At 40.5% G+C, this 14,135-nt stretch overlaps 1 protein-coding gene across 3 annotated transcripts; it reads right to left on the bottom strand.

Annotated features, from left to right (window-relative positions):
* Positions 1-4,933: 4,933 nt before the first annotated feature.
* On the bottom strand, positions 4,934-14,055 carry LOC105380537. Of its 3 annotated transcripts, none has more exons than XM_048632799.1 (6): positions 13,906-14,055; positions 9,912-10,012; positions 9,688-9,771; positions 8,157-9,262; positions 7,089-7,214; positions 4,934-6,694 (listed from the first exon to the last, which is right to left on the bottom strand). In XM_048632799.1, the coding sequence occupies exons 4-6, from the start codon at positions 8,253-8,255 to the stop codon at positions 5,123-5,125; spliced, it is 1,797 nt and encodes a 598-aa protein (XP_048488756.1). In that variant the 5' UTR covers positions 8,256-9,262; positions 9,688-9,771; positions 9,912-10,012; positions 13,906-14,055; the 3' UTR covers positions 4,934-5,122. The 3 variants fall into 3 exon arrangements, with proteins under 3 accessions (XP_048488756.1, XP_048488757.1, XP_037978121.2); XM_048632800.1 differs by having other exon boundaries at positions 13,902-14,027; XM_038122193.2 differs by lacking the exon at positions 13,906-14,055 and adding an exon at positions 11,402-11,557.
* Positions 14,056-14,135: the final 80 nt, after the last annotated feature.

Here is a 14,135-nt window from a genome sequence, read left to right as displayed (position 1 = left end):
TATCAATGAAAAGGTCTTTTAAAATGATATAAAGTTTTCTAAAAAACATTTTTCTTAAAGTGAACGGTTTTTGAGATATCAGCTCTCAAAGTCGTAAAAAGTATGTCCCCCCCCCCTCTATTTTTATAACTACGGGGTATAAAATTCTAAAAAAAATAGAGGTGATGCATGCTAATTAACTCTTTCAACGATTTTTGGTTTGATCAAAGTATCTCTTATAGTTTTTGAGATAGGTTGATTTAACTGTAATTTTGGTTAAGTTATTGTGCTTACTACGGAACCCTTTGTGCGCGAGCCCGACTCGCACTTGGCCGGTTTTTACAGTTGCATTTTAAATTTTTTACTTCTTATCCAATTATTAGTCACAATTTCATTTCAAGTCAATTCAGTTCAAGTTTTCTTCAATATGTGTGAAGTAGACAGAAAAAAACCATTCTCCAGTCAAGAAAAGGACGTTTTCATAAATATAATTAAAAAATATGTTGACATAATAACATCTAAACAAAAAAAACGCTACGAGTGTAGTTAAGAGGAAGACTCCGCTATTGTAACTCATAAGGTATGGATAATGTATTTTGTGTACCGATTACCTACGCTTACAGAATCAATTTGTATGAATGGTCTTTTTGCCATGTACCTACTTACCTACCGTTTTTCAGGCATCCACACAACAGTTGCATAAATTGTGGTACAAACTGAAGGCAAAAGAAAAGGCAAGGGAGCCCAAAACAACAGAAAAACTGCCCTTTACAGAAGCTGGGCTATCTATGATGGACATAGATCCCATTGATGCCGTGGATATTGATAGTGATATGGATGGTAAGAGACTATCTCTTTTAGTATAATATATACCTACCTACATAATTATGGTACATTGTTTACCTCCACTTTGCCTGTTTGAGGCCCCACTCAAGAACTCGTCGGAAGCAGAAATTTACTAGTATAATTTTCATTTCAGAGCCTGCAATTAAACTAATACAGAGTTATGGAAGGGGATGCTAAATGGACTGGGTAACTGGGACTATGGAAGGACTATGGCCCCTGCCTGACCTATATGTTTCACACACGGATATAAAGGCAGGGATGACTCGCACACACATTAAATGGGCCCCCAAAACAGTCGCTAGCACATTACAGTGACGTAGCAACAAGGGGGCAACATGGTATGAGGTGCTGAGGATGGAGAGGCATACCAAGGCTCTCAGAGCAATCGCGGATGCCGGTCACGACCCCTACAAGCACTTACTGGATATACATCCTTCCTGCGAGCATTTCTGCTCTAGCGGTACACCACTCAAGCCAGCCAATGAAGGCAAGCAAGAGGTGGGAGATCCTGTTTCTCGTCAGTGTTCACTCTGGACAATTATTATTATTATGTTGTTGTTTTTCCATCTCGAGACCATTATTATTATATTTGATATAAAAAAGATTACAAACTTCATGTTATTACAAACTAAATTATTTAAAAGTATGCTATGACGATGAAACATATTATTTACAAAAATACTTTTTCTTTAGAGCCATATCCATAGAAAGAAAATAAATATGTAAGTAAGTATATGTATTATACAGGGTTATTGGTAAGTAGACCGGATCCTTTCAGGAGGTGATAGGGAAGGCATTTCCAGTCGATTGAACCCAATAATGCATTATCCTAAACTTAACCATTTTTGAGATATTTAATATTTAAGGTTTTTTTAATTTTTTGCCAAATTTTTATGCTTAAAACCGAAAATAAAAAAAACTAGCCACATTTCAATAATTTTTTTGGTTGTTTTGCATAAGTAACACCTTAATAAACTAATTAAAATAATCAAATGTGCACTATTCGACTTAAATTAGACATAATACCTCAAAATAGTTAAACATTTTGAAAAAATATTCAAAACATAAAAACAAATAAATTAAATTAAAAAAGATTTTCATATGACATTTTTTTGTGCACTTTAGCTTAAAAACATGGTCAAGTAATAAGCTTTCAAACAAGATAATTCAATACCAAATCGATTAAGGTATCACCAAGATATGGCCAAAACAACCAGCACAGACGGACAAAATTCAACAGGAAAACTAACAAAATTAGCCCAATTTAAAGGTAAAAAGTGTGATTGTTTTCAGTCCTGTTAACTTTAGTATGGAAACCCCTGCTCAGTTTTCTCCGCTTTCTCTGGTTGTTTTGGCCATATCTTGGTGATACCTTAATCGATTTGGTATTGAATCATTTTGTTTGAAAGCTTATTAGTTGACCATGTTTTTAAGCTGCAGTGCACAAAAAAATGTCATATTAAAATCTTTTTTAATTTAATTTATTTGTTTTTCATCATCAGCCAATAATCATCCACTGCTGGACATAGGCCTCTCCCAAGGAGCGCCACAACACTCGGTCCTCAGCCTTCCTCATCCAACCACTACCCGTCACCCGCCTAAGGTCGTCAGTCCAGCGGGCAGGAGGGCGTCCCACGCTGCGTTTGCCTGTTCGTGGTCTCCACTCGAGAACTCGTCTACCCCAACGGTTATCGGTTCTTCGGCAGATATGACCAGCCCACTGCCACTTCAGCTTGCATATTTTGACAGCTATGTCGGTAACCTTAGTCCTCTGACGGATAACCTCATTTCTGATACGATCCATCAGAGAAACCCCAAGCATAGCTCTCTCCATAGCACGCTGAGCGACTTTAAATCGGTGGACCAGTCCTACCGTCAGTGTCCACGTCTCTGCACCATACGTCATCACTGGCAGGACGCACTGGTTGAAGACTTTTGTCTTCAGGCTCTGAGGAATGGCCGAGGAGAATATGTGACGAAGTTTCCCGAATGCAGCCCAACCCAGTTGGATGCGCCTTGCAGCCTCCTTGTCGAAGTTGCTTCTGCCTAGCCGAATAGTCTGCCCGAGGTAGACATATTCTTGCACAACTTCGATTGTTGCCTCACCAACGGCGACCGGCTCCAGTTTGATGTGAGCATTGTACATGACTTTCGTCTTGTCCAAGTTCATACCGAGCCCAACACGTCGGGAAGCAGCATTTAGGCCACTTAGCATCCAGCTGAGTTCCTGCAGAGATTCTGCCATAATAACGATGTCGTCCGCGAAGCGGAGGTGTGACATGTACTCGCCATTTATACATATGCCATGTCCTTTCCAGTCCAACGTCTTAAAGACATCTTCCAATGCATTGGTGAACAGTTTCGGAGATATCACATCCCCCTGTCTCACTCCACGTTGCAGTTGGATAGGTCTTGTCTTGTGGTCCTGTACTTGGACAGTCATAGTAGCGGCATTGTACAGACATCTTAACACCTCGATATAGCGCCAATCGATTTGGCATCTCTGCAAGGATTCCAAAACTGCCCAGGTCTCGATGGAGTCGAAGGCTTTTTCATAGTCCACAAAGGCTAGACACAGAGGCTGATTATACTCTTCGGTCTTCTGTATAATCTGCCTTACTGTGTGGATGTGGTCTATTGTACTAAAGCCTTTTCGAAACCCAGCCTGCTCTGGGGGCTGAAACTCGTCTAACTTTTGGGCAAGACGGTTCGTGATAACCCTTGAGAACAGCTTGTATACATGGCTTAAAAGCGAGATCGGTCTATAGTTCTTCAGAAGGGTTTTGTCACCCTTCTTAAAGAACAATACCACGACGCTCTCAGACCATGCCTCCGGTGTAATGCCATTGTGAAGAACCGAATTGAAGAGCCTCTGGAGCTGTTCGAGGATTGCAATACCTCCAGCTTTCAGAAGCTCTGTAGTAATTCCGTCTTCACCCGGAGCCTTGTTTTTTTTTAAGCTGCTCAAGGGCTATCCTAATCTCACCTATGTCGATGTCAGGGATGTCGTCAGTGTAGTGGCGTATTAGTGGCGCTCTGGAAGTGTCACCTGCCGACGGAAATTCGCGTCTCTGCCTCATAAGCTCGAGTGTCTCGCTTGAAAGTTTAGACTCCTTGCTTTTGCTTCTCATGCTAAAATGTCTGTGGCCCACCTCACGAAGAGCCTTCACTATTTGGATTGTATCCGCGTCAATATCCGTAGTGGTTTCCAGCGATTCGAATCGGCTCTGTAGTTCTCTCTGGAAGCTGGTGTTGCCAGCTCTAATTTGGTGCAGTGTGGGACGAAGGGTCGACTTCACCAGACGTCTCCTCTCCAGCTTGAAGTTAATATTCAGAGTACCTCGGAGAAGTCGGTGATCACTCCCAGTTTTAAACCTATTGATCACTGAGACATCTCTGAATATGTGCCGCTTGTCAGTCATAATGAAGTCGATCTCGTTTTTCGTCCTACCATCGGGGCTTGCCCATGTCCACTTCCTCTGGGGCTGTTTCTCAAAGAAAGAATTCATCAAGTACAGCCCCAAGTATTTGTTTTTGGGTTTTGAATATTTTTTCAAAATGTTTAACTATTTTGAGGTATTATGTCTAATTTAAGTCGAATAATGCACATTTGATTATTTTAATTAGTTTATTAAGGTGTTACTTATGCAAAACAACCAAATAAATTATTGAAATGTGGCTAGTTTTTTTTATTTTCGGTTTTAAGCATAAAATTTTGGCAAAAAATTAAAAAAACCTTAAATATTAAATATCTTAGAAATGGTTAAGTTTAGGATAATGCATTATTGGGTTCAATCAACTGGAAATGCCTTCCTCTATCACCTCCTGAAAGGATCCGGTCTACTTACCAATAACCCTGTATATGTATATGTATAACTCATAAGTAGTCATATTAATATGTAGGGACTAACTAAAATAAAAGACAAAAATGACCTAAAGATGTCTTAATTTTCAACGTCCATCGGACATCCTTTACCTAATTAAAATTATCGCATTGGAGTAGCTGTAATGATAGGTTTTAAGTTATTAAATAAATAAATAAATAAAAAAAAAACATAATCAGCTAATAGTTAACTGCGTGAACAGGAAATAAAATTAAACAAGGTGCCCATGCTTACTATTTTATTACTTGATTGAAAAACTATAAAACATACATAAAAGCTTTTAAATATTATTAGATTATACTTATTTCATACTACATTAAAAATAGATAAAACGTTAAAATTCTCTACTAATTATCATAAAGGCCTCTATTGAGCGCTAACGTTATTATTGCTGTTTGCTGGTGTGTTTATTGTTAAAGCCTTGTGATTTCTGAGCTGACATTGGCGTCCTTCTTCTTGCTGTAGGCGTGCGTGGGGTAGACCAGGTGCTGGGTGTAGTAGCCGAGCGAGCGCGCGTCGCGGCCGCGGCGGCAGTCGGCGCCGTCACAGTCGCACGCCAGCCGCGACTCCGAGCCGCCGCCGCCGCCATCCAGCGGGTACTTCTGCACCACGACGAGGCTCTCCGTGGACTTGGTGGGCGCGCAGTGGCTGTGGCTGCGCGAGTAGGCGGCGTGCGCGTGCCGCTTGTCCTGCGCCGGCGCGTACTCGTGGTGACTCTGCGCCGTGCTGCGCCCGCTCTCGCGCCGCCCGTGGCTCTTCGACCGGTTGGCGTGCTTGGCCGACGTGTCCAGGTACCCGTACCCGAAGCCGTACCCGCCGAACGCCTTCGTCGTCAAGTTGTCCCACGACTTGGGCTTCACTTGTTGGTGCACGCTCTGGTACTGGATCTTAGGCGAGGATTTCGCCTCGGAGCGGTCGTTGTCCCAGAACAGCGTGTCGCTGCTGAGCGAGGTGCTGTAGCTGGAGGCGGAGGTCTCGGCCGCGGCGTACGACTGCAGGCTGCACTGGCTCGTCTGCGTCGACTCCGACGTCAGGTACCTGTAGCGGCTTGAGCAATGGGCAGACGGACACACTTTCTTCGAGCGCCCGTGTGAGCAACTCTCATTCTTTTGAGACGGTTTATTGCTTGTTTGCTGACTTTTATCTTTCTTCTTGTGTTCCTTACTGCATTCCTTTTTACGACGGACTTTTTTCCTAGAGTTAGGCACACAGTGGGGGTCACAGCAAGGACTAGCGTAGTCGTAGGTCTCCAGGCTATTATCCTGGCTGTTGTAGTTGGGCAAGCACGCGGTGCAGCTGTGGCCGTGGCTGCGCGACTTTGCCTGCTTGTTGCTGGGGGACCGGTACTCGCCGTGCGGCTCGCTGGCGCGGTGGCACTCGCTGGGCGCCTTCAGCACGTAGTGGTGGCAATCGCGGCGCGTGCGCGGGGACCCCACCGTGATCACGAAGCTCCCCGTCCGCAGGTTCGGCTGTATGACGCAGCCTCCGTAGTGCGGATCCAGGTACTGGTACATGAACACGTTGTGATGCGGCGGCTTGGCGGTCACGTTCTCGCTGGACAGAGTGGGGCGGCAGTAAGAGTTGTTGACGTTTTCGGCATTGTCCTCCGCATCAGATATGGCGTCGACGGGGGACGTCTTCTTCTTCTGGGAGGGTAGACTGTGCGTTTTCCAGTTGGTGTCAAAGAGCTGCCTCTCCTTGATGGTGAGTTGTTCGAGCTCGCGCATCTTGGTCTGTATGGTGCGCTGTATGTTGATGTACTTGAGGTGGAGCTCCACCTTGCGCACGCAGTCCTCGAAGATGACGACCATGCGCATGCGCGCGTCGCAGGCGGTGATGGCGGCCACGACGGCGGCGTGGTCGGCGCGCTCCACGTCGTCGCCGTTGATGGACAGGATCACGTCGCCCTCGCGCATGCCCGCCGCCGCCGCCGCGCCCTCTGCCTCCACGTGGTCCACATACGTTATCACCTCGATCTCTTGCTCCTGGAAAACATATATTTGGACATTACACTTATGTTATGCCTGCTATGTTCCTACACAAGGGGAGAGAAGCCGGAGTGAAGTCGGTAGTGCAGAGTTATTGTAGCCAGTTTAAACTTTATCTGAGTAGATGGAAAAGAAATACTTAGTAACTATTTCACTCATTACGACCCATCACGTCCTTACTGCTGGGGCACGGGTCTCCTTTCAATGAAGGAAGGGGTTTAGGCCTAGTCCGCCACGCTGGCCTAGTGCGGGTTGGTGAATCCCAACACAATCAAGAGAGTTGTAAGGTAAGTGCATGGGCAACCCGACTGTCCGATGTTTTCAAGCTGCCCGAAGGCCTCTGACTAGGCTTCACGACTGCTGCCGAAGCAGCAACCAGGAAACTATTTACCTTTTTATAGTGAATGCCGTAGCTCTGCAGCGTGAACCCGTAGCTGCCGTTCTTCTTCTCGATGATGATGGTGCGCCGGCGCCAGTCCTCCTCATTCTTGCCGCGCTCCTTGAGCGACTCCCGAACCTGGAGGAGAAAATATCCAATAAGTACTTATTATTTTTGTGACTAACATTGTACAGTCAGCTGCATAAGTAGACAGTTTTACAAGGTACAAAAGTGTATAGCCACTTAAGCAGCTGACCGTACAGGTCAAGTACAGTGAAAGAGTAGAAAAAATTACAATTTCACCATATCACATATTCCATTCTAGAAGGTATCCGTTAGTATGGGAGATCGGAATATAAGTCCATTGTTTATGATTCTTGGGGAAAGTTTTACAGTTCGAGCAGTAGATCATGTGGTTAAATTTTTCGGCTGCGTGAAATTTATTTATTTATTTAATTCTTTATTGCACAAATATATAAAATACATGTACAAAAGGTGGGATTAATGCTAAGAGCATTTTCTACCATTCTAAATTCTATGTAAGTAGAATCGGTAATCCTCATGACATTTCAGAATAGGTTCATAAGTACTTATTAATTTAAATCAACGTCTCTTGTGTCTGTTAAAATTATGTATCTATCGCAAACAACACATTGTAATTAGGTAACTTTAATAATGGTAGGTATATAACAAATAATTATTATCGTGAACTTTAAAAGTTAAAGATAAACCGTGCAAAATTCTGGTCAAGTAGGTAATTGGGTCGTAGGTATTGTCGAACATTCATTCATTAAATAATAGAAGCCGATATCACGCTTGGCTGTACGAAATAGATTGCTACGACACAAATCTTGCGATACTTTGCCCTATCAGAATAATAGACGAATATTTTTACGTAGTGATACTTTCCAATATTTACTTTAAAACTTCTTGATTCAGGCTCAAATACCTCGATTTCAGTGTAACCAAGCGAGAAACAATATTAAACAAACTCAAATTATAGGTTAAGTAAGTTTACGATCACAAGCGATAGCTATACCTACTAAACTTGCTAAAAGCAATTATTATAACAGTACTTACCGAGTTATCTAAAGAGTCTTCTTTGGAGTCGTTGCTCAGATGTTTCTTGCCGTTGCTGAGGCTACTCGGGCACCGCTCACCGAGTTTTGGTGAGTTCATGGTCGAAGCCCGCAACCCTGGATACCATGTCCGTGGCTTCAACCATCAGGGACTAGAACCACGCATGCGCCTACCCTGGGCATGCGCGCTACGACCCTCCCGCATTTTCCCAGATTAGAACTTCTATAGGTAGTTGTGCATAAGTTTGTAAAGTCATTATTGAGCAAGAGAAAGTTTAATGCGCGCAGTCGTATTGAACTGAGGGGTTCGGAGTTCTGAGGTCGCCTGCAAGGGTGAATTGGCTTAGGGTTGCAAGCAGCCGGGATGTTTTATTATTTAACAATGTTGTTGTAATACTATATCTATAGGTACCTCATCCATTGAGTAAGGGTCAGAACAGAATAGGCGTGCTTCATGAAAATTATCTATTATTAAATAAATATTATAATGGTGAGAATATGACCATACTTACATAAAAGGAGATAAGTACCTACAGTTGGGGTGGGTGAGGAATTGAGGATTATACGGGTAAACTATGGATGGAAAGAAACTTGTAATAAGTAAGTATAAATACTTATGATAATTTAATTAATTATTACAGATAGGTACATTTAGTTACTATTTCATATTAATTCTTGCACCAACCCTACAGAAGTTAAATATGCTTTTTGGCATTTTTTGGTTGCCTATTTGAAGTAAGTAACGAAAACACTTTATCTTTTAACAGTTGTTTAAATTTTTGTGCTTATAACTTACAATTATTAGATCTTATACATTTACCGATATGATATATTGGCTTAAAGCCTCTTTAATTTTTGTAACATCACCATATCAATCCTCTGCACCCTACAAAAATTATCTGACAACCCTACTGAAAGGAGCTCAAGTTCAGCATATGCAGGGCCTTGGTGTCCCCCAGGTTCACAGGGGGCAGCGCCCCGGGGTGGTCCAGGGCTGGTGCCACAAATTCCTTGCCGGTGAGGTTCGGGAGCAGCTGCTGGGGAATATTGTTCAGGTCCAAGCTTGAGCCGTTAGAGTGGTAGAAGGTTAGGGCTTCGGTGGCGCCACTGAAACGGGGATGGGGGTAACTTGGTTAGCGGTTTATTATAATTATTATAAAGTATGCTAATCACGAATATTGACAACTTTAGTCGGTAGGTAATTCGATAGGCCGTTCACTGCATTGTTGCAATTGTATAATATCTGGATCAGCGCCCCTGTCGGTAACTTTATAAACTAATAAAACGTGTACAACCCAGACTGAACACCTATCGTATCGACTATAGTCGACAATATTCGTGATTGGCACACAGATATGTATTTTTTTTTATAAGTATTGTCTTGGTAAACGGTTACTTTTATAATACTCGAGAATCACTTTTTACGCACATAAAGGTATAACCGCAACGAGTTTGGATAAAGGGGGATGCAAGATCAGCACGGGGCGAATCTCGAGCGTAAAGCAAATATCTATGATCTAGGTATTGCTTACGTGTGTGTGCTGTTTTTCAGATCATTGTCATCAGTGGAGTTTGTTATGATTCCGAGCTGATATACCATAGCATGCACTACGTACCTGAAAGAGTTAAACTTATTTTTAAAGTACCTCCATATCTAAGTTATTTTATTCATGTAAATAATCAATGCGATACACTCATTGACTGACATAGTGATAGACTCATAAAAACCTGCCTAATGTGCTGTAAATGTACTCACATATCTTTGTTGGTGTCGTTCACAGAAACATTCAATGTTTGTGTGTTTTCAGGCTGAAGAAGTTGCCCAGCACATAGACACAACGCTCCCACAAGCAGAACCTGAAAAGTATAGGCACATAATATTACTTAGTACTCTGTAATTCAATTAATATGTATTGTATAAGTATCAATAAAATTAAAATGTTATGAATACGTAAATATATTATTCATCATCATCAGCCTATAGCAGTCCACTGCTGGACGTAGGCCTCTCCCAAAGCACGCCACTGGATGCGATCTTCTATATATGTATATTATTATCAGATATTAATATAAAATTTAATATTTTTTTTATTCTATAGATACAGATGGATATTTACAGTTTTTAACACACTGCGTCAGAGGGTTTTTTAAAGAAGTTTATGCACGCGCGCATGCATTTATATTTTTAAATTCGCCGTGAGGTACACACTAGGGCATGCAATACCGCAATACCGGTATTGCGTAATACCGGGATCCCGGACAAAATTTACGCTTTTTTCAATACCGCTATTGAAAGTTAATACTGGTATTGAAGTAATACCAGAATCGGACATTTTTTAGGCTATAAATCAAGCGATTAAGATATAGTCAGCCTTGTGCTTCTATATACTATGTATTTCATAGTGCACTTGTTTTCAACCGTTACATGCTATTTTTGGCCTTTGGAAACCTACTTGTTGTCCATGCGTTCTAAAATTTTAACTCTAATACTCAATTCTCGTAAAAAATATACATAATACAGAATTTTATTGCTTTTTCTTGTTGTATTTTGCCCTATACGACCTTTTTAACAAAATATATGCCATTTATAACAAGGAAGTCTAATACCGGTATTAATACTGGAATCCCGGTAAGTATTGAGTTCTAATACCGGAACTCAATACCGGTATTGAAAATATTACCGGTATTGCATGCCCTAGTACACACAAGAAGCCTCCACGAGTGACGTATCGGCGCACCCTGGGCGTCAGCGACTGTGAACTAGTCTTTGGGGATAATCCTCCCACCACCATGCCAACATCTAAGGGGCTCAGCTAGTCATTTAGAAAATTTTGTTTATTAATTAAAGTTTTTAAGAATCTAGCGATTCTGAAGATCGTCGGGAAGTATAACAGTACCTAGACATAAAGTATTCGGATTATAAACAATACAACTTTTTTCACGCCTCGTACTCAGATAGGTAGGTCCAATTTTATAAGTACAAATAAAAGTAGGTACTTAACACATTCTCTAAGTACATAAATGGGTAGTTAATTATATTCGCACTACTTGGTGTTTCTAAAATATAGAAATCAAAGATATACGAGATATAAAGTCGCCGCTGCCTCGGGTATAATAATATCACACAAAAACGATACACGCAAATCAGCTAAGAAAGCCCAAATACTCTTACCCCGATGAATGAGGGGACTAATAGAAATAAGATGGTTAATCTACTACTGAAAATAATACTCAGGTTTGACTTACGATAATGTTCACCATATTTAAAGCTGAACTGCTGAAGCAAGATAACTGAAACCTTTCAAATACGTCGCAACAATGAAGGAATATCTTCTGAATGGAAATGTTTTCAAGACGCGATGTATGACGGTACAAGATGAAATAGGTGATGGTTTTTTATTTGAAACCCTTATATACTTTAGTTTTGTTGCATGTACTGTGCACCTATTTAGCATTGATCCGAGATAATGACAATGGTTGATAATTACTGCTAACAGATAGAAGGTTACATCAAGCATGTACCTATATCCTGTGCAGTGGAACAGACGGTTCCGTAGCCTAATGACAAAATCAGAATGGTTATCCTTACCCTTACCCTTTCGTCATGTCTGTCCGTAAGTAATTTTATTCTATAAACCATATTGTAAAATGTATAAATAAAAGGTTTAAAAAACTTGTATAAGTACCCCTAGTCTAGGTTTTTCGTTTGTCTCCGACACAACAAGAACAATTATACTTTTTATTTTAGACCATCGGTTTTATGCCCTGTCGTGTCGGTGGTACAGGTACACAATCGATAATATATTTATTTTGATTAAAAAATAATACCTAAATATTTCGGGTTTTTATCATAATAACATTATTCCTGAGATGAGAACAGATATTTACGAGTATGCTCATAATAGTTTCGTACAAACTTTCATAATAGTTGTAGGTAAACTTTAAGTTTGTTTAAATATATATTTTGTATATAAAACATATACATAGATAATATAGATAGATAAATTGTTTATTTACTGATCACAATACATACATACACATACACGACATTATAATATAGCAGACAGACAGAAATACGTTATTATGTATTATTTTATTATACGTATATTCGTATTTATCATGATGAAAAGGGTTCTGACTGAGCATCTCGTTTTGAAAATTATAAAAAATCACAGCGTTAATATGCTGTCAGGACCGACTAGTGAGTGAGAAAGAACCCATCAACTATCGCATCAAACAAAAATCTTTGTATGAAGTAAATATATAAAAGTGTGAAGTGGTACTCGTATTTATAGTTTTGTTGTTTATATTTTGTGTGTATAGATAATATATGGAATGGATGGATGGATAATAAACTATGTAATAGGTACTTCTTGATGATATAACAATAGCACATTGTTACCCAAGGGTTGAAGTCGCTCGATCGCTACGTTCAGGCGCTAAACAGTAGTTCCTGCGATGTAAAACACTGTGCTTTTCATAACAAATGAGGGAAATAAAAAGGGTAGGAAAGGGGATAGAATGTTAGGGTAGGGAACGGGAGTGTAGTGGAAGGATGTGGGGGGTAAGCACGGAAAGGTGATGGGTAGTGCCAGATGATTAAAGAATCGGGACTGAATGGGCATACTTATACATATTATTTTGGTTTGAAAATTTATAGAAGGCTTTGTGGAACTTATAAGAACTTACTTAAGTTTAAAAAAAATGTGGATGGACCAGGATGGACCAGGATGGACGGACGGGTATCGTCCACTGGAAAACATTTTAAGGCAAAGCGACGCTCGCGGGCAATAGCTACTTAACCTTTTATGGATTTAATACTATAATTATTTTTGAACAATCAACGTCGTAGGGACCTATATAGTATACTTTGTTAAACCTAAAAATACATATAGCATTTTTATCATCTTCATTCACATAATCTACTAGGGCCTAGGGCCACCTACTGGTGTAAGGCCCTTAGTATCTACTCCTTAGAGTCCTTAGGCTTGTAGCCTTAAGGCCTATTCACACATATATCAGTGATGCTTCAGTGCCGTCACAGGTTCGGCGCAGTGTCAGTGATAATTATTATTTCATATATTATATTTGAACTTATTTACACTTGTCAGTATCAGTGATGCTTCAATTCTCTCAGTTCCGGAACCGGCCATCACTGAAGGATTGTTTGCCAACGATATTTTTTGCCATTATATGATACGTGTATTGTTTCGAGAAAATGTGAGTTAGTATGATTTGTCGCATGCAAAGTACATGGAATAGAATTTCAATATTAATAAATTGATTGAAATTAAACTAAAAACAAGAAAAATAGCTTGACGACGGAAATGAAAATATGGTTTGTCACGCGCAAAGTTATTTTATTCAAAATAAAAATAAACAATTCGTTTTCATTATAATTTTCAAAAAATTAAATTGTTTGACGTAAAATTGTGTCAATTTTACGGAAGAGTCATAAAATGAGCATTGAAGCGTGAATAGAATCACTGAAACAACACTGTGACACTGATACTGAAAATCGCCGAACCCGTGCCGGCACTGAGGCATCACTGATACGTGTGAATGGGCCTTGATTTATACTTAGTTCCTTGCTTTAAATCGGGGCTGTTTGGTTGGAGTAAGAATAGGTATAGGTATCATTACACGTGGAATTTTCCTCATTTACAATTTGCATATCTCTATATAAGTATCTTTTTGTCGTTGAACAATATAACCAAGCCAAGCTTTGTAGTTTGTACCTACTTACTTACATAACAGTCGCGCGGCGTAAGCACTCATATCAGCATGTATTCACGCGAATCTTTGAAGCCACATTTGCGTATTCTGCAGCACCTTTAACATTTCGTTTCCTTTTTCTGCACGGCACAATAACAAATAAACAAAAGAATACAACAAACTAATACCTCCTCTAGTTAGCATTTCAGATAAGCTCCTTACGTCTTGGAGCGATGCTGGCTACAGATAGCCGAGATCTGCACCA

This window comes from Plutella xylostella, chromosome Z (assembly GCF_932276165.1).
Source record: "Plutella xylostella chromosome Z, ilPluXylo3.1, whole genome shotgun sequence".
NCBI lineage: Eukaryota > Metazoa > Arthropoda > Insecta > Lepidoptera > Plutellidae > Plutella > Plutella xylostella.
This window is presented reverse-complemented; position numbering and strand designations above follow the sequence as displayed.

Coding starts and splice junctions, on each gene's coding strand:
- LOC105380537 (XM_048632799.1), bottom strand. CDS start 8,255: ATGAACTCACCAAAACTCGGTGAGCGGTGCCCGAGTAGCCTCAGCAAC. Junction 7,215..8,156: donor AAGACTCTTTAGATAACTCG/GTAAGTACTGTT, acceptor TTTCTCCTCCAG/GTTCGGGAGTCGCTCAAGGA. Junction 6,695..7,088: donor ACGGCATTCACTATAAAAAG/GTAAATAGTTTC, acceptor TATGTTTTCCAG/GAGCAAGAGATCGAGGTGAT.